Below are 27,219 nucleotides of genomic sequence, written 5' to 3'. Positions count from 1 at the left end.
TGACTCCACCCATTCATGCTGCTGCTATTGTTCCAAATTTTGAAAAAAATATCAAAGGCTCACCAGCTATTTGCTTTTTGCCTTGAAGGAGATAGCTCAGCACCTATGACTCAAGGTACCTCTTCAAAAAAAAATGCACCTCTTAAACCATATTATTGTCACAGCTATTACCACTAAATAGATAAAGATGCAAATTTAACTTACAATGGATAATTTCTGCACATTTCGTGACATTTCATTTATTAACTGCATTTTCCTTTCTTCCCCTGTCATTTTAAAGTGTGGAGGTTTGAAAAAGTTGTCAGATAACTTTGTGCTAGATGGTTTTGGGTACAATTATATGGTGTTTGAGACCTTTCTTATTGCACGTTTTGCTGCGGGGTCTTAAGGTCATAAAGACTTGATGGTCCAAAGCATCCATGCCAACCAGACATCCCAAGCTGACCTAGTCCCATTTGCCAGCAGTTGGCCCATATTCCCTCTAAAACCCTTCCTATTTATGTACCCATCCAGATGCCTTTTAAATGTTATAATTGATTCCACCTCAACCACTTCCTCTGGCAGTTTGTTCCATACACACTTCACCCTCTACACAATCTAAGCTATCCCTTAGGTCACTTTTAAATCTTTTCCCCATCACCTTCGACCTATGCCTCCTAGTTTTGTTCTACCCTATTCTGCGAAAAATGGCCTCGGCTACTCACCCTATCCACAGCCCTCATGATTTTACAACTTCTATAAGATCACCCCTCAATTTCTGCTCCATGGAGAAAAGCCCCAATTTATTCAGCCTCTCCCTGTAATGCAAACCCTCCAGTCCTAGTAACATCCTTGTAAATCTTTTCTGCACCCTTTTCTGTTTAACAACAGCATTCCTAAAGAAGGGTGGCGACAATTGTACAGAGAATTCCAAAAGTTTTCCGGAACTATTGCATGGTGTCACGAAACTGTGGCTAGAGGTGAGGAAGAACAAGTGAAAACAATGTTTCCGATCAAAGTAATGAATCCAGAATCATCAGTACCTACTCAAATAGACAGAGGGATCTCTTTTGACGATGTGCCCAATTGCATCCATTCTTAACCAGTCTTGTGTCATAGAGTCATACAGCACTGAAACAGACCCTTCGGTCCAACAAGTCCATGCTGAGCGTAATCCCAAATTAAACTAGTCCTACCTGCCTGCTCCTAGCCCATATGCCTCCAAACCTTTCCTATTCATATATCCATCCAAATGTCTGTTAAACATTGTAATTGTACCCACATCCACCACTCCATCTGGAAGCTCATTCCACATGCGAACCACACAAAATTTGCCTCTTATATCTTTTTTAAATCCCTCTCCCTTCTCACCATAAAAAATGTGGTCCCTAGTCTTGAAATTCCCCATCTTAGGGAAAAGACAGCTACCATAAACTCTATCTATAACTCATTTTATTTTATTACCTTCTATCAGGTCACCTCTCAATCTCCTGTAATTCAGTGAAAAAAAGTCCTAGCCTATCCAGCCTTTTCTTATAACTCTAATCTTTCATACCTGGCAACATCCTGGTAAATCTCTTCTATACCCTCTCCAGCTTTGATAATACCCTTCCTATAACTGGGCGACCAGAATTGGATGCAGTATTCCAGAAGAGACCTCACCAATGTCCTTACAACCTCAACATGACATCCTAACTCCTATGTACAACTGAGCAATGAAGGCAAGTGTACGACTGCCTTTTTAGCTATCCTGTCCATATGTGGCACAAACTTCAAAGAATTATGTACCCATATCCCGAGGTCCCTCCATTCTACCACACTACCCCAAGGCCCGACTATTAATTTTATATGTCCTATCCTTGTTTGTTGTACCAACATGCAATACGTCCCATTTATCCAGATTGAACTCCATCTGCCATTTTTCAGACCATTAACCCATTTGATCAAGATCCCTTTGTAATCTTAGAAGACCTTCTTCACTGTCTGCTATGCCACCAATTTTGGTGTCACCCGCAAACTTACTAACCATGCCTTCTATATTCTCATCCTAATCATTTATATAAACGACAAGCAAAAGAGGCCCCAGAACCGATCCCTGTGGAATACCACTGGTTAAGGGCCTCCAGTCCCAAAAGCATTCTTCCACCATTACTCTGTCTCCTGCAGTTAAGCCAATTATGTATCCAATTGGCAAGCTCCCCCTGAATCCTATGTGACCTAACTTTACTAATTAGTCTACCATGTCGAACTTTGTCAAACGCTTTACTAAAATCCAAATAAACAGCATCTACTGCTCTGCCATCATCAAACCTTTTTGTAACTTCCTCAAATTACTCAATCAAGTTTGTAAGACATGATTTTCTTCGTACAAAACCCTGGTGACTATCACTAATCAATTTTTGCCTCTGTTAATGTCCATAAATCCTATCTTTTATAATCACCCCCAAAAATTTACCCACAACTGAAGTCAGACTCACAGGTGTATAGTTCCCCAGTTTCTCCTTACATTTCTTAAACAAAGGTGCAACCTCAGCCACCCTCCAATCATCAGGCTTTCACCCGTAGTGATAGATGATGCAAATATTTCTGCAAGGGGTCTCATAATTTCCTCCCTTACTTCCCTCAACATTGTGGGATCATTAGATCAGGTCCCGGAGATTACCTTTGTATTCTCTAAGACCTCCCAAACTTCCTCTTCTGTAATGTGAACTGTTTTTAAAACATCAGTTTATTTTTCTGCATTCTCTAGACTCCATTTCCTTCTCCATTGTGAAAACTGACACAAAGTATTCATTTAGTATTTCTCCCATCTCCTGGGGTTCAACACAAGGATGACCTCCTTGATCATGAAAAGGTCCAACCCTCTCCCTCGTTACCCACTTTCTGTTAATGTATTTGTAGACCCTTTTTGGATTATCCTTAATCTTATCTGCTAATGCTAACTTTTCTTGTGTGTGTTTTGCTGTTTCTGTTCCTTCTTTGTTAGGTTCCCTCATCGATTTTTTTCTGTATTTTGACTGCGTGTCTCGATTTTCATCTTTGCTGATTGTACCAATGTGAAAGGAGTTGGACCTGACAGGCAGACTGTTTATCTTTACAGATAATTTAGTGTACTACTTGGTTATTTTGCAAGATGAGAAGAATGCTTTCAGCCTCTCTGTCCAGCCTGGGTATGAGTCACATTCCTGACTGACAGATGAAGAGAGACTGGATCGGTTAGGACTATATTCACTGGAACTAAGGAGAATGGAGGGGGCGGGAGGATCTCATAGAAACTCTAACAGGGCTGGACAGGGTAAACCATGGACCACAGGCTAAGGCCACCAGTTATGCTATTTAAGACTGAGATTAGGACAATTTTTTTCCGTGGTGGAGTGGTGAGCCTACGGCAATCTCTGCCACAGAAAGCAATTGTGGCCGAAACACCGAACACTTTCAAGGAAGAGTTAGGTCTGGCTCTTAGAGCTAAAGGGATCAAAGGATATGGGAAGAAAGTAGATACTGAGTTGGGTGATCAGCCATGATCTTACTGAATGGTGGAACAGGCTCAAAGGGCCAGGTGGCCTACTCCTGCTCCTGTTTTCTATATTTCTACGCCAGTGTCTGATGCAATTTAACCTCCTTATGCCCAGCAGAATTAATACAGGCAAGGAAGGGGCATACAGTTTACACAAGCAGAACTGCCAGCATCATGCATCCATTCCTTCACTGTCAACCGCAGAATCAGGGCCATCATATTCCCTTCCATTGCTACCTTTTTTGTTACTTCAGTTTCAGTTTGAGTTGGTATTTCCTGCACTTTGATGGAGATGAAACTGGATAGCGACTGGATAGAGATGTAGCAGGACACATTCAGAGCACCTGAAGCCTGATTTTTTTCTGTGAAATTGATATAGTTTAAGAGGAAGATGCAGTGAATGGTTACTCTTTAAGTACCTTGAGATTTTTAACAATTGCATATCGTCTGACAACATGAACTCTGTTCCTTTCAGATGAGCTGCCTTCAGCACATTATCATCAGATATGCAGTTGGCAGGCAAAACATCTCTCGGAAACAGGTTCAGGCTGGCAGGTCTAAAAATATCTTTGTAGATCCTGTAGGAGCATTCTAAACAATATCACGCAAAGTAGAATTCGGTTTCTTCAATGGTGATCAAACCTCAAGATTTAATTTTGCTATTTTTTCTTAGTATCATGAAAGTGGGTTTGGAGGTGGGACCCAAAGCAAAATAACAGATTCCCATGGCAGGCCAACACCCTGACATATTCCCATCTTTGACTATTGCTGCTGGAGGAGGGATCTAACAAGCTTTACCTACTCACCCAGCAGACACGGCAAACAAATTATACTTAATTAAGGCCCCAAATGGGGCTCGAGTGCTGGCACCACCAGATTCATCACAAAGGTGGACAGGAATCCCACTACAACTGGAATCTGGTCTTAGCATAGAGTCAGCCCCACAGCAGGGAGCCAGCAGGCCCTCAATGCTTCCTTTAAATATCCCTGATTTATGGGGATCAGAGGGCCATAGTCATGAGCCAGCCTATGAAAGACTCCCTCACAACAACATGGCCTAGAAACTGAGGTTTGCTTTGTCGAGCATTTCAAAAATCGTCAGAGCGCCTCTGTCTTGAGGCAACATTGTGGTCTCCTGCCTGCATCAGTAATGCCTGCCTTTCATGTGGGGCTGTAGGCCGGACACCACAGCTGGGCCCTTCTGCTGGGTCTGCCATTGTAACTGGGACAATGGTCCTTTGTACTAGTACCAAATCTTGTGCTTATAAAACCGCCTGTTCTAATGGCTATAGAAAGGAAGATCCATTATAAAACTGAAGGAAGAGAAAGGTGAACAGAACTAGTCAGCAAAGCAATTAAAATTCTTAACAACTCCTAGGCAAGTAGATTTCAAAAGTACTAAACTTATGTTGAACAAAGAAAAGAACAAAGAAAATTACAGCACAGGAACAGGCCCTTCGGCCCTCCAAGCCTGCACCGATCAAGATCCTCTGTCTAACCTGGCATCTATTTTCTAAGGCATGCTCCCTGCCCATCCATGTACCTGTCCAAATATATCTTAAAAGACGCTAACGTGTCTGCGTCTACCACCTCCGCTGGCAATGCGTTCCAAGCACCCACCAAACTCTGGGTAAAGAACTTTCCACGCATATCTCCCTTAAACTTTCCTCCTCTCACTTTGAACTCATGACCCCTAGTAATTGAGTCGCCTACTCTGGGAAAAAGCTTTTTGCTATCCACCCTGTCTATACCCCGCATGATTTTGTAGACCTCAATCAGGTCCCCCCTCAATCTCCGTCTTTCTAATGAAAATAATCCTGCCCTTCTTAAACAAAGGGACAACATTAGCAAGTCTCCAGTCCTCAGGGACCTCACCCGTGTCTAAGGATGCTGCAAAGATATCTGTTAAGGCCCCAGCTATTTCCTCTCTTGCTTCCCTCCTAAACCTGGGATAGATCCCATCTGGACCTGGGGACTTGTCCACCTTAATGCCTTTTAGGATACCCAACACTTGTAAAGGACCCCTGTCAGGGCATTCTTGGACTACTAAATATAGTTCTGGTCTGTGCACTTTAAAAATGACATAGAACCACTGGTGAAAATGTAAAAACACTTTAAAAGAATGACAGCAGAATTAAGAGAAGTCAGATATTGGGAAAGATCAAACAGATGGGGGTTTTAGTCATTGGGAAAGAGAAGACTTAATGGAGACTTGATAGAGTTTTTCAAATTATCGATGGATTGGATAGAGGAGACCTGAGAGAATACTTCTATTGTGGAAGAATCTGAAACAAGTCTTGTAAATATAAGAGATAATGGGAACTGCAGATGCTGGAGAATCCAAGATAATAAAGTGTGGAGCTGGATGAACACAGCAGGCCAAGCAGCACCTCAGGAGCACAAAAGCTCCTAAGTATAAGATAGTGACTCGTAAGTCCATATGAGTAATAAGGAGGAATTCCTTAACTCAGAGAGCAGTTACAACAAGGGAGTTGCTGTCAGAGAAAGAAGTTAAAACAAATGTCTTAGATATTTTCAAATGGAAACTAGATGAGTCCATGAAAGGAGAGGGGATAAAACGGTACACTGAAAGGCTGGGATGACGCAAATGGAGCCAGAGGAGACTCATGGAATGTAAACAAAAGCACAGGTTAGTTGGACCACATGGCCTGTTTCTGTGCTGTTGCAGTAAGATATAATTATGAAAGTCCTGGTGTGTTTAGGAGCAAGCTGAGCTCTCTACAAAGAAAAAATGGTCAGCCTTCTGTTAGGCAGAAAGAAGCAAGATAAAATTGTAGAACCTCTTGTGGAGGCAGTTTGCTGCCAAGCTGAAAGATCTGAATTCTAAGGGTAATATGAATAAATCAGGCGTTCAAAAAGAATTGAAAGTTTGTATCAGGGACCTGATTATGAAACAGCGTTGGTGGTTGCTCAGTTAGAAAGGAGCCATGGAAAGCTAGGTCATCAGTTCTATTATGACCCAATTGAGAAAGGGTTCATGTTCATCTGCCTTTTTGTTGTTAACCATATTCAGTTGACCTCAGATGGAATACAGTTGTTAAAGAATTTGACTCAAGGGCTAAATCTGTTGAGGGGGAAAACAAAAGTTCTGGCATTCCAGATTGCATGCAAAAATCTTTATAGTTATGTGTTGCACTGTTTCCATGAAGAGTCTTCTTGTGGTCATGTAAGAAAGAAGCATTTTTGTTGTTTTGTCAATTTAAAGTGAAATTTACCTTTCCCTTTGAAGTATCATTTACCTGTTTGTTCAAGTGTTATTTGCATTAGTTCAGTTTTATATTAAGGTAAAGGATGCAAAAAGTGGAAATAGTCACCTGATTGTGCAAAACAGAGGTAAGGCTGAGAAAAAGATTGGCTGCCAAAGTGTTTCATCTTGCATGTGGCAGGGCAGAATTACAAGAATTTCAAGTCTCTCTGGAAACATTAATCAGGGTGCTGGTTAATTTTCAAATGAATTCAGATTAGTTGCGGTGTTGCCATGGAGCATGCACCAGGGACCAGGTAATCGCCAAACTGTTGTTCAAATTCAAACAAAGTAAGTCGACTTTGATTGCCCAGAGCTTTGCTGGGACATACACCAGGGAATGCCTATCCTCCAACCTTTTGTTCAGTTGGGCCCTGTGTGTTAATATATGTAGCTTCTAGTATCATTACGTCAGCCACATTGTGAGCCTGACAATTAATTGTAAATTAGTTATTATTGCAATTATCAGCACAATCGGAATTGTTTAGCAAGTTTTGTTCAATTGAAGAATTGCATCAACTGTTAGGCACTAGGCTATGAGTTGTGCAAACAGGGTCTGATTGGGTAAAGGTTTTACTCTGCCGAAGGGATGTGTTGTTTGATATGATCCACCAGTCTGATCTGGAACAAAAAGGATTAAGCCAGCACTAAAATTCATACACCATAACCAATGTGATAGAATAGGTTTCAGCAATATGATGGATGGGCCAAGTGGAAGGACACCAAACATACTCTGATGGATCCAACAGGATAATTGGAAACGTGGCACCCACCTCAATCAGTGTCAGCATGGGCAAAGCTATTGTGGAAGGTGTAACAGCGGAATTGTTGAGATAGTGACAGAAAGAGCAGCAGGGGACACAGCTGCCCTGGCAAGAGAGCGAGCAAGAATAGACATCATTGCACATCAGTACTATTGACCAAGTTTAACCAACCATAGCAGAAATAGAAAACCTAAAATGCTAAACATCCTTGTATTATCTAGATAAATTACTGGTCTGGAGGAGGAAAACAGTAGCATGTCCGAGGTAATATTTATCATTCAAATTATTTTTCCTCTATCATATTGCTGTTTTTGGGTGAATTTTATATCCAAATTAGCTGCTGCATCTCCTTTGGTGCAACAATGATCATGGTTCAAAAATATTTCCTTACCTGTAGCATGCTTTGGATTTCCCCAGTCCATGAAAGACACAGTGTAAATACAGGATATTCTTTTAATCTTTTACAACTGCGAAACCATTTGGCCTATCTGATCAGTGCAGGTGGCTATGCTTCGCACACATTTCCTCCCACTCTATCAGGATTTCCTTCTCCCTTATTTATTTATCCAGTTTTCCACAAATTTAGATCAATGCCATACACATCAACTGTATCATACAGTACTAGATTGCACACTCTAATACTTTGTGTGTAAAAATACTTGTTCTAAATTCCTTATTGAGTTTATCAGTTAGTATCTTATAACCATGATCTTACACGTGGAATATCTTCTCTTGCACTTGATCTATCAAATTGTTCATGATGTCAAAGATCTCTGTCACATCACTCATCAACCTTCTCTAGTGAAAAGAGCCACAGCCTATTTATTTTTTTCCTTAAAGTTATATTCACTCAGTTCTGACATTATTGCAGTATTTTTGTTTCATCTTCTCCAATGCCTCTATATTCTTTTCTCTGCTATAGGGACCAAAACTCTGCACAATGCTCTGAGTGTGGTCAGGGTACTATGCAAGTTCAGCGTAACTTTAGTATTTTTAAATTATGTTCCTCTAGAATGAACAACAGTGTGTTTCCATGGCCATAATAACCTGCATTAAAACCTTATTAATGGGAAACATTGATCGAAGAGGGAAAGCATTACTATAGAAATAAATGACAGATACGCAAATGAGACTCTGAGGTACGTGAAGGTGTAACCGTGACCTCTGTGTCATGTAGGAAAGACTTTGCTTAAAGGTTGAAAATAGAGCAGTTTATGTTATAGAAGCCTGCTGCAATATTGCTATGTACCAATTGTTAATAAATACCATTTAAAGATACCCCTTGGAGTCTAGCCAGTGCTTATCTAACAGATATACTTATACTACAACATGGTGGCAGTGGTGAATACTGGAGAGCTGGCAAATGGCCCACGGTGGCTCTTCCAGAAAAGACTCACCCAACCACATGTCAATCAGGCAGCGGTGATGCCAGGTGGGGACTCTTGCCTCAAATCAAGACCCCAGGGGCCAGAAGTCCCACCTTATAAGAGCTGCCAGCCAATCAGCAGAACCCTATAGCTCACACTCAGCAGCTCCATGGGGAAGGCCAATGGTACTGCTGGAAGATTATTCCCAGAATCCGAGGATTGTGTACAACCCTGAACAAGCACATATGATATGTGGGGTAGGAGTTGGTGGGAGATGATGTTGTGTTAAGTTTTCACAGAGAGAGAGAGAGAGAGAAGGCGGAGGAATGGGGGGGCGGGTGTCACTAGTCAGTGTGGTGGTGTGGTTTGCTCCCAGAAAGCATACCTACACCCAATGTGCAGTCCTTCTGGTCACTAAGTGCCTTTGATCGAAGCACCTCCCAGCCCAGGGACATAATCTGGCTGCAGTGTAGAAGCTATTGTGAACATTGCGAAGCAACAGGCCAGGCTGGAGTTTTGAGGGGAGGAGGTGGCTCCCAGTGACTAAGGCCCCACAGTTTTCCTTACTGTGCTACAAACATGGCAGGATCCTCTGCTCCTGGTGGAGGCTAGCTCGGAGGTGCGAAGGGCACTTATTTAAGTGGGATAATGTCACAACCAAACTCTACCCACCTGCCCGCCTCCATCATAGTAAACTTTAGTGGGAGGGTCCACCGATATCCTTCCTGTCTCTCTGCTAATGGTGGTCCATTTGAGGGGCTCACCTCCCCCACTGGGATTGCCCCACCTCCAGGTGGGCCTGTTGCCATGCAGCATTCCCAAAGGATCATACCCACTGGGACACTCTGGGTGGGGTAGGGATGGAGGTGGAGCGGGGGTGGGGTGTGGATCCCTCATTCAAATGCATTCAGTGCCTGATTATATATTGTATATTGAGCTGGCCAGTCCATACTGCGGGCTAACCCCCAGCACTAGTTTCTGAGGCCCTGCCCACCCTCCCTTTGCCAGCTCTGGGACCACAACCCCAACACACAGACACACACACATACACCTTGCCCCATCTCCCCGACGCCATCCCAAAATACACTTAACAAGCCCAAACTGAACTGATTCCTCGTCTCCTACTTTCCCAATAAAACTGGATGTCACCAAAATCATCCCGCTACCACATTACTGATAACACCCACTCTATACAGTCATGCTGACTGAGCTCTTGTGATCCGCTACACATGAGAATTAATACATTTCATCGCTAATATTCCACTGAGAAATGACACAAGACGAGAAAAATACATTGCTTCAAATTTGTTGCTAACTCTTCCACTCATTTCATTAGCTGCCACTGACTGTCCCCTCCCATTACCTCACACAATGAGATTTTCAGACCTTCATCTGTTTTTTAAACTACCTCTGTACTGTAACTCTGAACTTATTGATGTGGCTCAAAGGCTAAATTAGAGGCCATGAAACATGAAATAGACTTGCAGTAAGTGACAGTCAAATTAGAGATAGTCCTCCATCAAATTTCGTTATCTCACCTAAGCCATCGATTGATTGTGCATTGTTGGAAATACCTGACAATAATCCATCATGGTTATATTGAAGGTAATTGGCACCAAGTGAATAATGAAACTGGTGGAGTGTAACAGCACACTTTGACAACTAATTTAACAGTTTCATTGTGTAGAATTTCTCTCTGGGACTGGAGCTAAACTGCACCAGCTGCTGCCTCCTAACTGGTCTTCCATTGCACTTCACATTTTTATTCTGTCAAATAAAATTATTTATATGATCTGGAGGCAAGTAATTAAATATAAATCTATATCTTGATCTTACTCTGAAATTCATCCCAGTTTCCATATGTGAAGGAATGGGTAAAAAAATGTTGTTAAAAGTGTATAAATAATCTAAAGCGCAGTTTATTTGGCCAACACTGAAGCGCAAACATTTCCCTTGTGATTCTTCCTTCTAACATTCTGGCCTGCATTCCATTGAAGCTTATCTGCCTCAATCACCTTAAAACCAAATTTGAAATAATGCACAAACAACTAGACTGGGTGAGATACATTCAAGGATACTGAGGGAAGCAAGAATAGAAATTGCAAAAACACTGGCAATAAAATTTCTGTCTTCTTTGGACTCAGGAGTGTGCTGGAGAACTGGAAAATGGCAAACATTACTAAAAAGAATGTAAGGGTGAAAAGCAAACAACTACAGACTAGTCTGTTTAACGTTGGAGGTTGGAAACTTATAGAAATGATAATTCAGGACAAAATGAATAGTGGCATGAACAGGGTTACAGGAATAGGATAATTGAGGGTTGGTCTAGGTGGCATGCCCTTCAAAATGTCAGCATAGACTCGATGAGCCAAATAGCTTGCTTACACACTGTAGGGAATATATGATTTTACGAAATACAAGTTAATCAAAGAGATTCAGGATGGATTTCTTTAAGGAAACTCATATTGACCTAACTTGCTGGAGTTTTTGTTTGGAAGAGGTAACAGTGAGGCTTGATAAGGGCCATGCTGTAGATGTGAGGTACATGGATTCACAGAAAACATTGGATATGGTGCCACACAAGTAAACTTGTAAGCAAAGTCAGAGTTCATGGAATAAAAGAAACTTAGTAAAAGGAACCGCAAAAAAAAACTCCACTGGTTCACTAATGTCCTTTGGGGAAGGAAACTGCCATCCTTACCTGGTCTGGCCAACATGTGACTCTAGACGCACAATAATGTGGTTGACTTTAACAGGCATTAGGGATGGGCAATAAATGCTGGCCCAACTGGCGATGCCCACATCCTATGAATAAATTTTGTAAAACCAACATGGACTCAAAATTGAATGGTGACAGGATACAGAGCATTGATTTATGAATGTTTTTTCAGGCTAGGGCATGGTTTGTATTGGCATTCCCCCAGAATCATTTTTGGGATCTATGCTTCTCCTGATATATTTTAATAACATAATCCTCGGTGTACAGGGTACAATTTCAAAATTTGCATGTGATATGAATCTTGGAAGCATTGTAAGTTATGAGGGGATGGCTTAGAACTTCAAAAGTTGGGTGAATGGGGTGGATAGGTGGCCGATGAAGCTTGAGGTGAAGGAAATATGAGGTGATAGTTTTTGGTAGATGAACATAAAGAAACAATACAAACTAAAGGGTACAACCCCAAAAGGGGTGCAGGAGCAGGGGAAAAAGGATGTATATGTGTGCATCAGTCATTTAACTCGCAAAACAGGATAAAAGAGGAGTTAATAAAGCTAACAGTTTCTGGGGCTTCTTTTAACAGGAGCATGGAATACAAGAGCGAGGGAGTTATATTGAACTCGTACAAGACACTAGTTTGGCCTCACCTGAAGGTTTGTGGTCAACCCTGGGTGTTGCGCTTTAGCAAGGATGTGAAGGCATCAGAGAGATGGCAGAAGGGGTTTACGAGAATGGTTCCAGGGATGAAGAGGTGCAGTTATGAAGGTACACTGAAGAATTTGGAACTGTTCACCTTGGAGAAGAAAGAGGCTAAAAGGAGTTCTGGGTGAAGTATTCAAAATCATGAGCGGTCTGAACAGAGCAAATAGGGACATTTTCTTGCTTGTGAAAGATTTGGGAAAGACAGGGCATAGTTTTAAAAAAGAACCAAAACTGACATTGAGGAAAAGCATTTCTCACAGCGTGCAGCTAACATCTGGAATGTACTGCATGATGGTGTGAATCATAGAATCCACACAGTGTGGAAGCAGGCCATTCGGCCCGAGCCCGAGCCCTCCAAAGGGTATCCCACCCAGACCCAGGATCTCACACTATCTTGTAGCCCCACATTTAGCATGGCCAATCCACCTAGACTGCACATCTTTGGACTGTGGGAAGAAACTGGAGCGTCCGGCGGAATTCCACACAAATACTGGGAAAACATGCAAACTCCACACAGCCAGCTGCCCAAGGCTGGAATTGAATCCAGGTCCCTAACTCTGTGAGGCAGCAGTGCTAGCCAGTGAGTCAACAGTAAAGGCAGGTTCAGTAAAAACTTTCAAAAGAAAGACAGATGGTTATTTGAAAACGAGCAATGTGTAGCGTTTCAGGGAGAAGACAGGAGCGTATTACTATGCAAAATGTTGATTTGGAGAGCTGGTTTAAATCTGATGGGCCAAATAGTCCCTTTCTGAGACTATAACAATTCTGTGAAGGAATGGAGAGGGAACAGTTAAAAAAAATAGTGGTGGTATACTTGCTGGTCTATCTCCTCCTTTCCTGACTCTCATCATTTTAACTGAGGATTAGGTGGAGGACACAGGGAGTAATCAGTGGGCAACAAAGTGAAGTCACCTTTCCCATTAATTGGATGAATTGAGCTCTTCAGGGAACCAATGGGAGACTTCCCAACTGACCTTGATTGTGAGATTTGCACAGGGGCGTACAGCCACTGGGGACTCCTGTGAAGGTGATAGGTTGCAATCTGGCAGGAATAATATCAGCAGTGCTGCAACAATCCTACCGAATGCAAAGGTAAGTGAAGAATTGAGCAAAGCAGCAGTGAGAGCATTTTAACTATGGAGAAGTAAGTAGTAGCAGATGTGCAACGAAAGACCTGAGCTGAAGAAGTGCCACGATCTCAGAGCTTTATTGGGTTGGAGCAGGTTCCAGAGATGGGAAGAGGAGAAACCTTGGAGGAAACAAGAATGAGACAACGCTGGATGAGGAGTCAATGTGGGTCAGTGAGAATGGTCACCAGCTGGATGGGCAGGCTGGATGACTGGACTTGGTGTGAGGAAGTTGATGAGCAGCAGAGTTTCCTAAGAACTCAAATTTACATTAGGTGCGAAGTAAGAGACCAGCCAGGAGACCTCGGAAATACTCATGTACAAAGATTACTAATGCACAAATGAAGGTCTTGCCAATGGATCAACTAAGGGAAAGACAGCCAATGTTATCAAAGAGTAAATGGAAGATCTTGGTGATGAAGACGAGACTAGGTTCAGGATCAAATGGGATGCCACTGGTTGTAAATGGCCTGGTTCAAGTCGAGCCAGTATCTTGCAGAAGGGACAGAGTGGTGTCGCAAGAATGCAATTTATAGTGGGGACAGAAGACAATCACTCCAGTCTTTTCAGTATTTAGTTGGAGAGAAGCTCTACCTATTTAGCACTGAATGTTGGACACATGGAGAAGTCAAAGACAATGCAATATTAGAGAAGGCTGCAGGTAAAATTGCATTTGGATCATGACATTGTGTTTTCTGATTAATTCTCTGAGAGGCTTATGGGAAATATTACATTGCAAACTCAGGATCATGCAGTATGGGCGGTCAATCCGGCAACTGGCTGTACCTCAGGATCTAGTTCACTAACATCTGGAACACTGCTCTAACTCTTTTGAAGTTTGGCTTTTTGCACTGTGATGAAGTTTAACAGTACAGATGCTTTTAGTCAAGTCCAGATTTCATAGAGATTTTAACAGTGCCAGTTCCTTGCTGAGATCAATGCAGTATTTCTGTGGCAATAAACAATGATTTGCTTCTGAACTCTCTCTCAGCGTTTGGCTGCAATAATCAATTCTATTATCACAAAAACAAGTGGCAATAAACAGAAATCCATCTCCTAAACCATCAACAGCTAAAATTCTTTCTCACCTCTCACTGATCAAAAACACAGTATACTGTCAACAAAATAATAACTGAGAATAATTTATGTTGTGCCAGCATAAAACTAACAGACTCAGAGCTATAAATAACAGCAGTAACAGAATGACGTTACATTGTGAATTCGTATGAGGATGTTGGCTTGAACTTAATATTTGGGTCCACTGCCTATTTTACTCAATTAATATGTTGAGTACACAGCCTGTTTTACTCCTGACCTGAAATTACCTGCCACCTAATTGTACTCTACAGTGACTTTAAAAAAGGCAATCAGTTCAATCTCCACATCCTTTGACCCAGCACATTAAAATGACCTAGATATTTACAGGTCGTCATGGAGCTTTTAGAAGGGTGGGTGGGGTATCTTTACTGAGTGGGAGGCAACGTTCAGTTTCCTGAAGGCAGGCTAAGTGGTTTTCCTCTTAAGAATACCATGAATAAGTAACGATGACATTCATGGGCACAATCTTGTTGGGCACAAATGGGAAACACATAGTTACGAACCCGAGTCCAAATATGAGTGTACCTGGCAGGATAGATTGCGTCATGCAATCTTCAGTGAGCATCTTCAGTTATTTGGCTCCTTCACAACTATGACACTTCTTGCTCAAGCATTTACAGTGTAAAAGGTGAAGCCTCGCCACGTTGGTCAGCTAATGGCAAGTTTCAATTATAAGCAGTCTGACTTGATGTTCGCTGCTAACGACGTGAGGGGTGAGGCATGACTTAGCCAACAAGCCTGTTCAAGTGAGGCAGTCACACTGACTGACACCAGCAAATCTGACCAGGTCAGACAACTGGAGTCATCTCAACATGGGGTTCAACTCAAAAGGCTAGGCATCCCAAAAACAAATGTTAAAAATTGTGTAGAAGGAAGGAATTGATCTTATGTCCCTCTAAACTATAAAGTCTATATTGTGAAGGGTAGAGTTGATCATTTGTTGACCATGTGATCATCTTGTGATCCATCTATTGATCCATCTAGGGAGCAGGTTGACCATTTAGGGATGAGGGATGATTCCCTTGAATAGGGAATTAATTGCTTTGTGGGGGAGAGAATGACCATGGACACTCTTTTCATTCCACTGTGGAGTGTTTTGTCCAGTTTAATTGTATATTTTCCCAAATACTTCCTCTCAACAGGAAGGGATTTCCAACAACTTAAATCTTGATCATAAAACCTTGATTAACTTTGAATCCCATTAGTAGATCAACAGTCGGTACATCACAGGAACTGGGAGGTACAATCTGTATCTATTAGCAGTGAGTACAGTTCTTGCTTACAACTGGCTACAAGAACACACCAAAGGCTAGAAATACCACACTGAATACCTCACCACCTGACTCTTATTGTCTACTGTCTACAAGGCATAATTCAGGAGTGTGATGGAATACTCCCCATTTGCCTGGAAGATTTCAGCTCCAACAATACTCAAGAAGCTTGACACTATCCAGGACAAAGCAGCCGCTTGATTAGCACCACATACACAAAACTCCACTCCTGCCACTCAGCAGCACTAGTATGTACTATCTACAAGGTGCACTGCAGAAATTCACCAAAGAGATCTGTAGACAGCACTTTACAAGCCCACAACTGCTTCCATCTAGCAGGACTAGGGCAGCAGATATGTGGGAACACCACCTCCAAGTTCCCATCCAAGCCACTCACCATCCTGACTTGAAAATAAATTGCCATTCCTTCAGTATCGCTGGGTCAAAATCCTAGAACTCCCTCTAAAATGGCTTTGTGGGCTTACCCACAGCACGGGACTGAAGAGGTTCAATAAGGCAGCTCACCATCAAGGACAGCTGGTAATAGGCAATAAATGCTGGCCCAGCAGCAATGTCCATGTCCCACATCCCAGTGCTCATGTCCCACAAATGAATAAAAACCTGATGAATAGCTCAACAGTAAATCCCTGTGTAATCATCACAAAGAGAGTGATTTTTTTTATCTGTTGGAAAAACTCAGAGCACAGTCGTGGAGGTGAAGTGGACGTACTCACAGGTTCTGAGCAAGATAGGGGCTTGTCCTGTCCTCTTTGTGACTGCACACAATATTTACTTTCACTTTCCTGTGTTCCCCCATCTCTCACAAGTTATATGCTGGCAATGAGGTTGCCAGGGGAACCCTTACTAGCACTGATTTTCTCAGTCAGGATGAAGGGAAACAGCTGTCTCTATTGAAATAAATCAAAAGACTAGTCAATGTCCAGTTCAGGAACAAAGTGGTTTCTGTGAAAATTGGTTGTGATGTGTGTTATCTTATCGGCTGATTGAAGTTGCTGGTCTATGGGAACCACTCACCTGCCCATCATTTAAAAGCATTCAGTGTCACTCACTACACCAGTAAATGCTTCATCCTGCTCTTAAGGGAAATGCATTCTGTGAAAAATCCACTCATAATGACAGTAGTCTGACTGGCAGTGAGGCAGGTCGTTTGTAATGTTTTCTTACTGCACTTCAATTTTGCAAGGGAAAGTGGCTTTCATTTTGTTCGCTTTCTCTGTCACTACAACCAGGCCCCCCTCAACCACCAATTCCTCCCAAAATAGCCGAGTCATTCTGGGAAGGATCAGACAACAATGAACTTTCGTTGGAAAGTGAGACATCAGATGGACTTGGATGGGCCGAATGGCCTGTTCTTTCTTTTTAGCCATATTTTCATGTTCTTTATTTTCTTTCTGTGTCTTGGAGGATGTCTTGCTGTTCTTTTGTGGGATTCAGAAAGGTGACACTGTGTAACAGCTCACCCCCGACACAAGTAAAATTATGAAGCCATTATTGCAAAAATAAAATTCAATGACAAAATTTCAAATGTACTTAATTTGCAGGGTGCGTTTTATTCATATCTCCTGACAGCATACATAGCACAGAAAGTTATACGGTCTATCAGACTGGTCAAGGTTAAATCTTAACTTGGAGCAGCCTATTTTAATCACATATTCCGCTTGGGAACCCTGCAGCCCAATGGTATCAATGTGGACTTCACCAGCTTCAAAATCTCCCCTTCCCCCACCGCATCCCAAAACCAGCCCAGTTCATCCCCTCTCCCCACTGCATCACAAAACCAGCCCAGCCTGTCTCTGCCTCCCTAACCTGTTCTTCCTCTCACTCATCCCTTCCTCCCACCTCAAGCTGCACCTCCATTTCCTACCTACTAACCTCATCCCACCTCCTTGACCTGTCCGTCGTTCCTGGACTGACCTATCCCCCTCCCTACCTCCCCACCTATACTCTCCTCTCCACCTATCTTCTTTTCTCTCCATCTTCGGTCCGCCTCCCCCTCTCTCCCTATTTATTCCACAACTCTCTCCCCATCCCCTTCTCTGATGAAGGGTCTATGCCCGAAACGTCAGCTTTTGTGCTCCTGAGATGCTGCTTGGCCTGCTGTGTTCATCCAGCTTCACACTTTATTATCTAGTTTAATCACTATCACTTTGACTACATTATTTTATGTTTTTCCTTTTCCTAACAATAAATAATACATCTTCCAAGTAATTTTAAAACTGTTGCCTCAATAACCATCAATGTCAATGCTTTCCATCCAAGATAAATGCTATGGGCGAATTTGGGGTTCTTGAAACCGTTGGTTTGGTCAATATGGATACCATACTCTCTCCTATCAATTAGGATGTCCTCTAATGATAGGGAGAAGTTTACAGGGGCCAGTGTGAAACTCCAAGTAATTGAGAATGGGGGGTGGAGGCGGTTGTGGTGGTGATGTTGGTGGTGGGGAACCTGCACACAAGCTTTCAGTTTATAATATCTTAATCAACCCGAATCAATTCACCCTTAATTCCAAGGCATTCTCACCAGCACAATTCTGGTCTCTCTGCTATCGGAAAAATGTTATGAAAATTGAAAGGTCCAGAAAAGATTTACAAGGATGTTGCCAGTGTTGGAGGAATTAAGTTATAGGGAGAGGCTGAATAGGCTGGGGCTATTTTCCCTGGAGTAATGGAGGCTGTGGGGTGACCTCATAGAAGTTTATAGAGTCCAAAACTAGAGGGCATTAGGTTTAAAGTGAGAGGGAAAAGATTTAAAAAGAATGTAAGGGGCAACATTTTCATGCAGAGGATGTTGTGTGTATGGAATAAATAGCCAGAGGAAGTGGTGGAGGCTGGTACAATTACAACATTTAAAAGGCATCTGGATGAGTACATGAATAGGAAGGGTTTAGAGCGATTAGGGGCAAACGCTGGCAATGGGACTAAATTAGTTTAGAATATCTGATTAGCATGGATGAGTTGGACTGAAAGATCTGTTTCTGTGCTGTACTTCTCTATGACTCCATGTAACATTTCTTGCAATTCATCCCTCACAGCCTAGATTTCATTCTGGTAAATCTCCAATGCCAATATTTCCTTCTCAAGATGTTCAGGGTGCCGTGAACTACAAATGCCAGGTGTTGTGGAAGCAACATTTGAGACATGACTTTTATCCCCATGTGTTCCACTCTTGTAGACATAAAGCTCAGAATTCCATTAGCCTTTTTGATCATTCTACAGTTCTCACCTTATATACAGCCAGCAGAAAATAGCAACCCCTTGGGCAAGCAGCTTTAGCCAAAGCCATTTATATTTATGACTTTTTAATGAGGTGGTATTTCTTGCCTCTGGAAAGAAATAACTACCTCATTTATATTATGGTTCAGACTCCAAGGGCTGGGCTGTAATCCAGCAGTGCAGAGAATAGCTGTAAGCATGCTCACTTAAAGATTTCAAATTAATACATTTGCAATTCATAAAGTTTGAAGGCTGCAGATAGGATGCCAAGAGAAATTTAGTGAGAAAATAAGCTCAGTGGCAGAACCAGAAGCAAATAAAACACAGAGAAGGTAAAAATGATGAACAACAAGAATCACAGAAATGGCAGTTTGGGATAAGAGGATAGCAGGTAGGTAAATGCTGCAAGACAGTGTGGTGGAGCCAAAGAGAAGGATTATTCAAGGTCTTATGACTCCAATAGGATTACATTGGATGCCATATTAAGAACTAACAGATGACTAACAGATGAATAAATTCTCCATGTCATATAAAGACATAAATTCTGTACGTGTGGAGCAGAATCATGCAAAAAAATTGAATATGTATACAGGCCAGAGAGCCACGACCGAATGGTGTAAGTTACAAAGATCGATGTATATTCCAGATTTTTGTCTGAACTTGGATGATCAGGAGGTATTACAACAGACTTTTAATAGGTGGTGTAGATTTTGTGATCCGCTTTCTTACATGACAGAGTAAGGTTATTGTCTAAATATAAGAGACTCTATGTTTCAAATCCTTTTACCTCTGCTTTCTAACCAAGTCATGACACTGGATCCATGGTGGTCATGACTTGCCCAAGAATTAAATAACTCACTCAAAAAAGATTTCTCTTGATCAACATTAAGAGATCAACACTGAGAAAAAGTAATTTTACATATTTTGCAAATTATATATGGAAAGTAACTTACCGTCAATATATTAGCCCAGGGTTTACCCCGTGACCAGGGCACACTGGAATGTCTTTGGGGTGATGGAGCTTGCAGTGATAAGCAATGCAATGGTTAGTTTATTCTGACTATTGAAAAGAATATGGAAGATGTTGTTGCCTATGGGATGCCCTGGCTATCCCGCATCTTGTGCCTCCCGAAGTGCCTTCATGAAGCAGATTCTCAGTATCTTCACAAAGATGGAAGCAAGGACCTAGCAACGTCTGAAGAGCTGCTTTCATGATAACAACAATCTCCTGGAAAAGGGTCCTTTCTTTTTTATGCTCAAGGCCTCCACCAAGCTAGTTGCACCATAGGGTTTCCATATTTCCAGCACAGGTTAATTAACTTGTTAGACTGTGTAAAATTCAGACAGGAATTGCATTCCCAGTGGAGAACTCCCCTGTTATGATGGTGGAACAGCATTGCAGCCAACAACATACTGTTTGTTGTCACTTAACTTAGTTTAAACATCTGAACCATCAAAGAACGTACATTGCCGTTAAACAAAATGGGAAGATTCTCAGCTTGCGCTCTGATTATAGCATGTTAGAAATATTAGTGTTTGCAAAATCTAACTGCATCCCAATACTTTACGGATTAATACTAATCTACGATCAGTCATTGCAGTTTTAAAAACCCCCACGACATTTACAGGAGTGTTACACTCACAGAGGGTGATTCACGATACATTGACAGCAGTCCAAAGTGAAAGTGCCCCAGGAACTGAAAATACAGGTCTATATGCATAATACTGGAGACAGATTTGTGACAAGAGCTGAAAACATGGAGAGGAGCTGCCACTGTTTCCACTCAGTATTCCAGCTCCTTAAAATGGGACCTCAGGGCAATCTTTAGAGTTGAGTGGAAATGGTTGATGTACTTAAACATTGAATTGTTTGGATTGAAGACAGTACGTATTGGAAGAAATGTAAACAGTTTAGGCTGGCACTGCGGTACAGTATTGAAGAAGTGCTACACTTTCAGAAAAGACATGATACCAATGTAGAATTTCAAGGTACTATAGCACCATTCAACCAAGAGCAGGCAAGTCCTACCAAGGTCTTACCAATGATTTATCTCATGAATAAGTTCCTCATTTTAAATCACCTGGCTGATTAAGCCATTGTGTTTTGTGGGATCTTGCTGTGCCTAAAATGACTGCCCCATTTTTCTACATTGCAACAGTGATGACACTTCTACAGCTTCTCATCTAATTGACAAGCACATTAGAACCTCATGAGGTCTTGAAAGTTGTTATATTAAAGTCTTCACTTGCCTTTTTCTTAAGTTTACATAAACTAATATTTAATATGCATTCTGCTGCACTCTAGAATAATCTGAACAAAGATCTTTGCATTATCTGGGCAAGGGAAAGCAATTTGCTGAAGAACCCATTTCTACCAAATCTCCATTCTTTGTTGGCTTCTGTAGCAGGTTTTTCCCAGAAGTGTGGGGCTTTTCTTCCTTCTATTCTCCATCAACCTGCTGCCTTGATTTAAGACTTGACCTACAAGTGTCATAAGTGGGCACCGTGAGACTTTTGCAGAGAGAACCCTGGGGTGTAACTAAAAGTTTGAACAGCAAGACTTTAGCTGGACCAGTCTCTGCCTCCCACAACATGGCAACACAATAAATACTGCAACAAAAGCAGAAATTGCTGGGAAAACTCAGTAGGCTTGGGAACCTCTGTGGAGAGAAGATGGAGTTAATGTTTCAGGTCCAGAGACCCTTCTTCAGACCAATAAATACTGTGTCCATCTCCACCAAATGCCATCATCATGTCAATTTCACGACATCAGGTGTAAGCTGTAAAAATCAGAGAAGCAAAACAAAAGCCTAGCCGTCTGAATGGCTCACTGCGTTGCTAAGGTACAGTCTAATCTTAGTTTCACACCATGTACCATTCTTTCCCTCGTGAATTTGTATTGAGATTAGTTCAGGTTGAGCAATGTACGACCACTTCATTCAATTTCACTGCAGGTTTTCATATGAATCTTATTTTCTCTCATCTTCAAATGAACTGGGAAATTACCTTAAAACAATACGCTTTATTGAATTCTCAGAGACAGAGAAGGGATTATTTTAACAAAAAAAAATATTTTCCAACAGACCTGTTAATGGAAAATACTGACTCATTGTGTGACTTTACAGATTTTTAAGTTCCTTGACGATGAAGCAGTTTGAAAATTGCTGGTAATTTCAGTTTATTTCTCTGGTTTAAGTTCTCATACATCAACGTCTGGAAATGCAGGCAGGGAAGCAACTTTTTCCCAAATCTCCACCTACATCCCATCCTGAGATATAATGAGAGCACAGATCAAAATTCTGGAATTTCAATAGCACTGTGGATGTATCTACGTCACTTGGACCGCAACAGTTCAAGATAGCTCCACTGCCACCTCCTCCACGGCAGCTAGGACTGGGTGATAAATGCTGGCCTAGCCAGTGAGGCCCACATCCCATGAAAGAACAAGGAAAACATGGCTCAGCAGGTGAGTTGGCCACATTTTCCAGCCCTTGATAATTCAATGTTTGTGGACACCAGTCACTAGATCCCCTGAAAGTGGGGATTTGGGAATTTTTGCACCGACTTACCTAAAGATGCTGATCTGAACCAAATCTGCACTCTACATTGCCTGTTGCCTACTTTTAAATCAAACAATAGCCTGGTTTGTGACTTAAGATACCCTTATGTATTCTTTGTTTTTGCATTTAAGCATGAGTATTTCTCAAAGGAAGTATTTTTCAGGTAATTCTGAGATCCTGCTTAAAAGTAGATCTTTACTATCTCTTCCATGTTTGGAAGAATAAAGCTTGAGTTCATTTACCTTGAAAACACACCTTCAGTGGAAATCTGTTTTATCATAAGATGACTACAGAAAATAGTCTAGAAAGCCCCATTGACTAAAGTTTCTGGCTCTGTTGTTATAGCATGATTCACAGCCAAGGCACCACATGCAGTAGCTAAGACTCACTCACTGGCACTGTTGACAGAACTGGAGCAGTTTTTTTGCTGCTGCACCATCTGTTTGTATTCAAAAGTATTTTTTATTAACATCGTATAAGCTTTAAGAAATGTTACTTGCTCACCAGGAGGTTATCATCGATAGCAATCCTCTATCACTCAGATGAAGAGGTAAATTTAGATCCACATGAAAGGACACAATCCTCTCTCTACTCATTACAATTGGCGCAGTTTTATTTTCTAGTGTTCAACAAGACCACCTGACCCACAATCATAGAAAAAGCAACTGATTATCAAAAGAGTCATGCAGTCTTCATAACCGGCGAAAGTAAAAGGGTCGCATCTTCGGCTGGGGCAGGAGGCTACTCACGTTTGCTTCACAGCCATTACAAAAAAATTGAGAATGAGTATTTCTAGCCATAGGTTACTTACCCTGGAGTGACACTGAAACCCAAAGTACACCACCACGATAGTGGGCAGCAGCACAATGCAAAACACAGTGCCCATGAGAACAAAGTTTAGGAGGAACAACAGAAAGTTAAAAGCAGTGACAAGGAAAGCCCATCCCCAGAACCCGCACATGCTGCGTGCTTCCAAAGGCCATGGCTGGTCATCGATGCTGTACGGTGGAGGGTGAACATGATTGAGCATGCAGGCTGTGTCTGACACACTGTCAGCGTCAAAGTCCTCAATTTCTTGCTCTGCCATTTTACCGCTGCAGATATTTCTTTTTTGATTTGTCTTCCACAGTTAATTGATTTTTTTGCTGCAGTTCTCAGCTTCAGCGTTCAGTGTCCGATGAGGTACTGGGATACTACAGGCTCCGATCCACACATATAATGTCCCTGTTGGTCACCCTGCTATTCCCACGTTAACGGTGCTCTGTTCTGCAAATCATATGAATCACTTTTTAGCGCTGAGGGCTGGTGAGGAGTTCCAGCCTTGCCTGAGCAGCATCCACAAACGGCAGCTGATTCTATCAGCCTTTGACACTAAGCCAGTTAGTGGAGATTAACAAGCAGCCTGAGGATGCAGTCCTTTCCACCACGAACCAATCCCCTTGTGCTGTATCCCCAGCCACTCAGCAAGCACCACCCAGATCAGCACCTGAGTATAAGACAGTCAGGATAATCTGAAGCAGCATCCACCAGGTAGCAGCTGCAGTCACGCATACAAGGTGCAAAATCTTAAAGAAGTACTGTGCGTTCTGTGCTTAAGAACAAGTAGTGGACTGAACTGTGGCATTTTCCAAACCTGCAATTAGTAAATAAATCATCCTCATGTTCTTAATGCAACATTAGGAGTAATTCGCAATAATGTCACCTTAATAATGTCTTGCAATTCAGCATGCTGTGGTTTTTAAATTTTGCATTGATTCTTACACTGCAGCATCTAGGAACCATAAACAAATATAATTGCTGTTCTACAAATCATGATACTACCAGTAGCTCACATCATTACATCATACTTTTCAGCCAACCACTGCCTAGAATAATGAAGCACGGGTAACGGAATAAAATTTATACACAATTCTGTTACACGACTAGCAATTTATTTAAGTATCAATAACTTTGCAAACACTTTATTAATTTCAGAACTTAAAATAAAGCGTAGTTAGTCATTTACCTGATGAGGGGCTGTATCAATTCCATCATTATTTGCCAAAGGGATTAATGAGTTCTTGAATTCTGCCCCCATTCTCTTTAGCATATTCCATCATCAACCCTTTAACAAATGAATTTGAACAGCGGCAACCCAGTTCCTAATCTACATCAAGCGCAGCACCAAGCTGTCCACAGATGGAACCTAGAGTCTACGACCTGAATCTGTATCAGCATAAAGAATGATTTTGCAACAGCCCACTTCACTATGGAGTGTGCAGCACCTCCAAGGTTATGTGCAGTGGTGACACCTATCCCAGAGGTCCAGTAGGATAACTGCAGCTCCTGGTATGGTGTAGAGGCCTTGATAACAGAGCAGGGTTAACAAATTACAGATACCAGCCTGCTCAGTAACGTTGACTCCATTCCCATAGGTCAATGACCAGACAATACTTCGCCTGTAAAATGCATGGCAGGACTCCATTCATATGTAGCCGCTCTGTGTCTAAGGATAATAGAATGTGCATGTCTTCCTAACAGCCCTTTCAGAGGCCTGGATGTGAAGCAAAAGGGAGGCAGGTTCACAGTGCTTTCGTATCAGTGCAAGAATTGTGTCATGCCACAACTAATTTGCAGAACGTAACTACTATATGAGGAGGAGATGTCAAAATGTTGCCTGAGGAACTCAACAGATAACCTTGTCTCATATTTTTGCTTCTCAAATATCACGTAATAGGAGCAGAGTCATAGTTTAAGCATCACCAACACTGGCAATCAGGTGATTCTAAAAATAAAGGCTGGACACTATTTTAATTAAAATTTTAATTCTTCTGAAGCTGACCTGTAAGATAAGGTAATGTGAGAGATGTAATGAATAGAGACAGGGGAATGTAGTGTAAATGATTAATGTTAATATTTCATTAAGGTAGCCGACATTATCAAGGGAAGTGATGTAAGGTCACATGGCTACCATGTTGATTGAGAGCTGGGTTTGTCAAACAGCCTCATGCAAAGGCTTGTCCTGAGAGCAGTTAGCAGTTACCATGTTTAATAAAGGGGCATATAAACTGAAAATGTAGCCTCCTGCTATCCGTATCCGTATCTGTATCCGTCAATCCCAGACACAGCCATATTAGAACAACAGAATCCCAGATGGTGATATCAGAAATCCAGATGCAGACATTATCTTTAACAAATATCTCGCTTGGTGTGTGGAATTTTGCTATGTGTGCTATCTTCCCGCTACCTAACAATGACTACACATCAATGGTATTTTTTCATGTTTTTGGACATACTGAGGTTATGAAAAGTGATAGATCAATGTAAGCTCTTTCTTATCACTCCATTAGAATCAATATGCACCTTACTTCTTTCACCATCTATTTACCTTCCCTTCCATTGCCATGGATATCCCCTTGCCTCCATCTCTTCGTTTTCCTTCCTTTCTTCCATATCATTATTTCCCCTATCTCTGTCCACCCCCCATCTATTTATTCCCTATTGCAATGCCTTTTGACCCCTACCTGCTTACATTCTGCTTTTTATCTTTTACTATATGTTTTCATAGACTTCGGTAACAAATTCAGAGCTGCTGCTAAATCCTCAAAAACATCAAACAATCTGGATAAATCATTCATTCCTTCTGTTAGCAGAAGAATGCAGAGGTGAAAGATGACAGCACACTACCACCTTCTCAAGGGCAACTAGGAGAATGTAATAAAGGCTGTCACAGCCAGCAATGAGCAGATCCAGATCCCCTGAATGAGTTTTAATAAAAGATGTCCCCTTATCCATTTGGCTCTTGAAGCTCTGACAGCAGATGATTTCAGGCTCCTGGAAGTGAGGTCACCCCACCAGCCAATGGGTCTCGCATTGCTGTGCATATACATGAGAAAATTGCATGGTAGCTCATACTGAGACTGGCAGGAGCCTGAGACTAACTGGTGAAGCCTGCCAACACAAACGGGGGATGGAAAATGCATCAATGTGAAATGTGGTTGAATCACTATGTCACCTGGACCTCTTGCCTCTCACTCACAAGGTATGACTTCAACCTCCACTCAGGGTCCTTAGCACCAAAACCTAGGCTGATGTTGCAGGGAACGCCGTACTGTTGGAGATGATGTCTTTGGGTTGAGACACTAAACAGCAAGTCGAGCAGACATGAAAGTTGCAACGACAGTATTTGCAGAAGAGCAGGAAAGTTATCCCCAACACCCTGACCAATACTCACCCCTTAGTCAATACCAGAAAAACAAATGATCTGATCATTGATTCATTAAAGTTTGTGGGAGTTTTCTGAATGCATATTTGCCGACATGTTTCCTGTATCATAACAGTAACTACATTGCAAACGTTTTTGGATGTAAAGTGTTTTGATTCATCTGGTGGTTATGAAATGCACTGTATAAATGCAAGTCTTTCCTTTCGGTTGGTATGTACGTGTATCGTCAAATTTGGGACCAACAGTCCAAACTTGAGACGATTCTCTCTGTATGTCCAAACCATTTACGAAAATGAGAAAGGACCCAGCATGTATTCCTGGAGCAAACCACACCCACCCTACCATATAACAACCATCCCATTACCACCACTCAGTGCTTTCTGTATCTGTCCAACTTTCTACCCATGGTATGG

At 41.8% G+C, this 27,219-nt stretch overlaps 1 protein-coding gene across 1 annotated transcript in view; it reads right to left on the bottom strand.

Annotated features, from left to right (window-relative positions):
• The window catches only part of LOC125466549 (transmembrane protein 88), a 45,256-nt gene extending 21,222 nt beyond the window's left edge, over positions 1 to 24,034 (bottom strand). Inside the window, exon 1 of the mRNA XM_048561146.1 lies at positions 23,414 to 24,034. Coding sequence (XP_048417103.1) covers positions 23,414 to 23,689 — 276 coding nt within the window. The 5' untranslated portion in view covers positions 23,690 to 24,034. The remainder of the gene's footprint in view (positions 1 to 23,413) is intronic.
• Positions 24,035 to 27,219: the final 3,185 nt, after the last annotated feature.

This window comes from Stegostoma tigrinum, chromosome 28, assembly GCF_030684315.1.
Source record: "Stegostoma tigrinum isolate sSteTig4 chromosome 28, sSteTig4.hap1, whole genome shotgun sequence".
In the NCBI taxonomy this organism is placed as follows: domain Eukaryota; kingdom Metazoa; phylum Chordata; class Chondrichthyes; order Orectolobiformes; family Stegostomatidae; genus Stegostoma; species Stegostoma tigrinum.
Note: the sequence above shows the minus strand (reverse complement) of the source record. Positions and strands in the feature narration are given on the sequence as shown.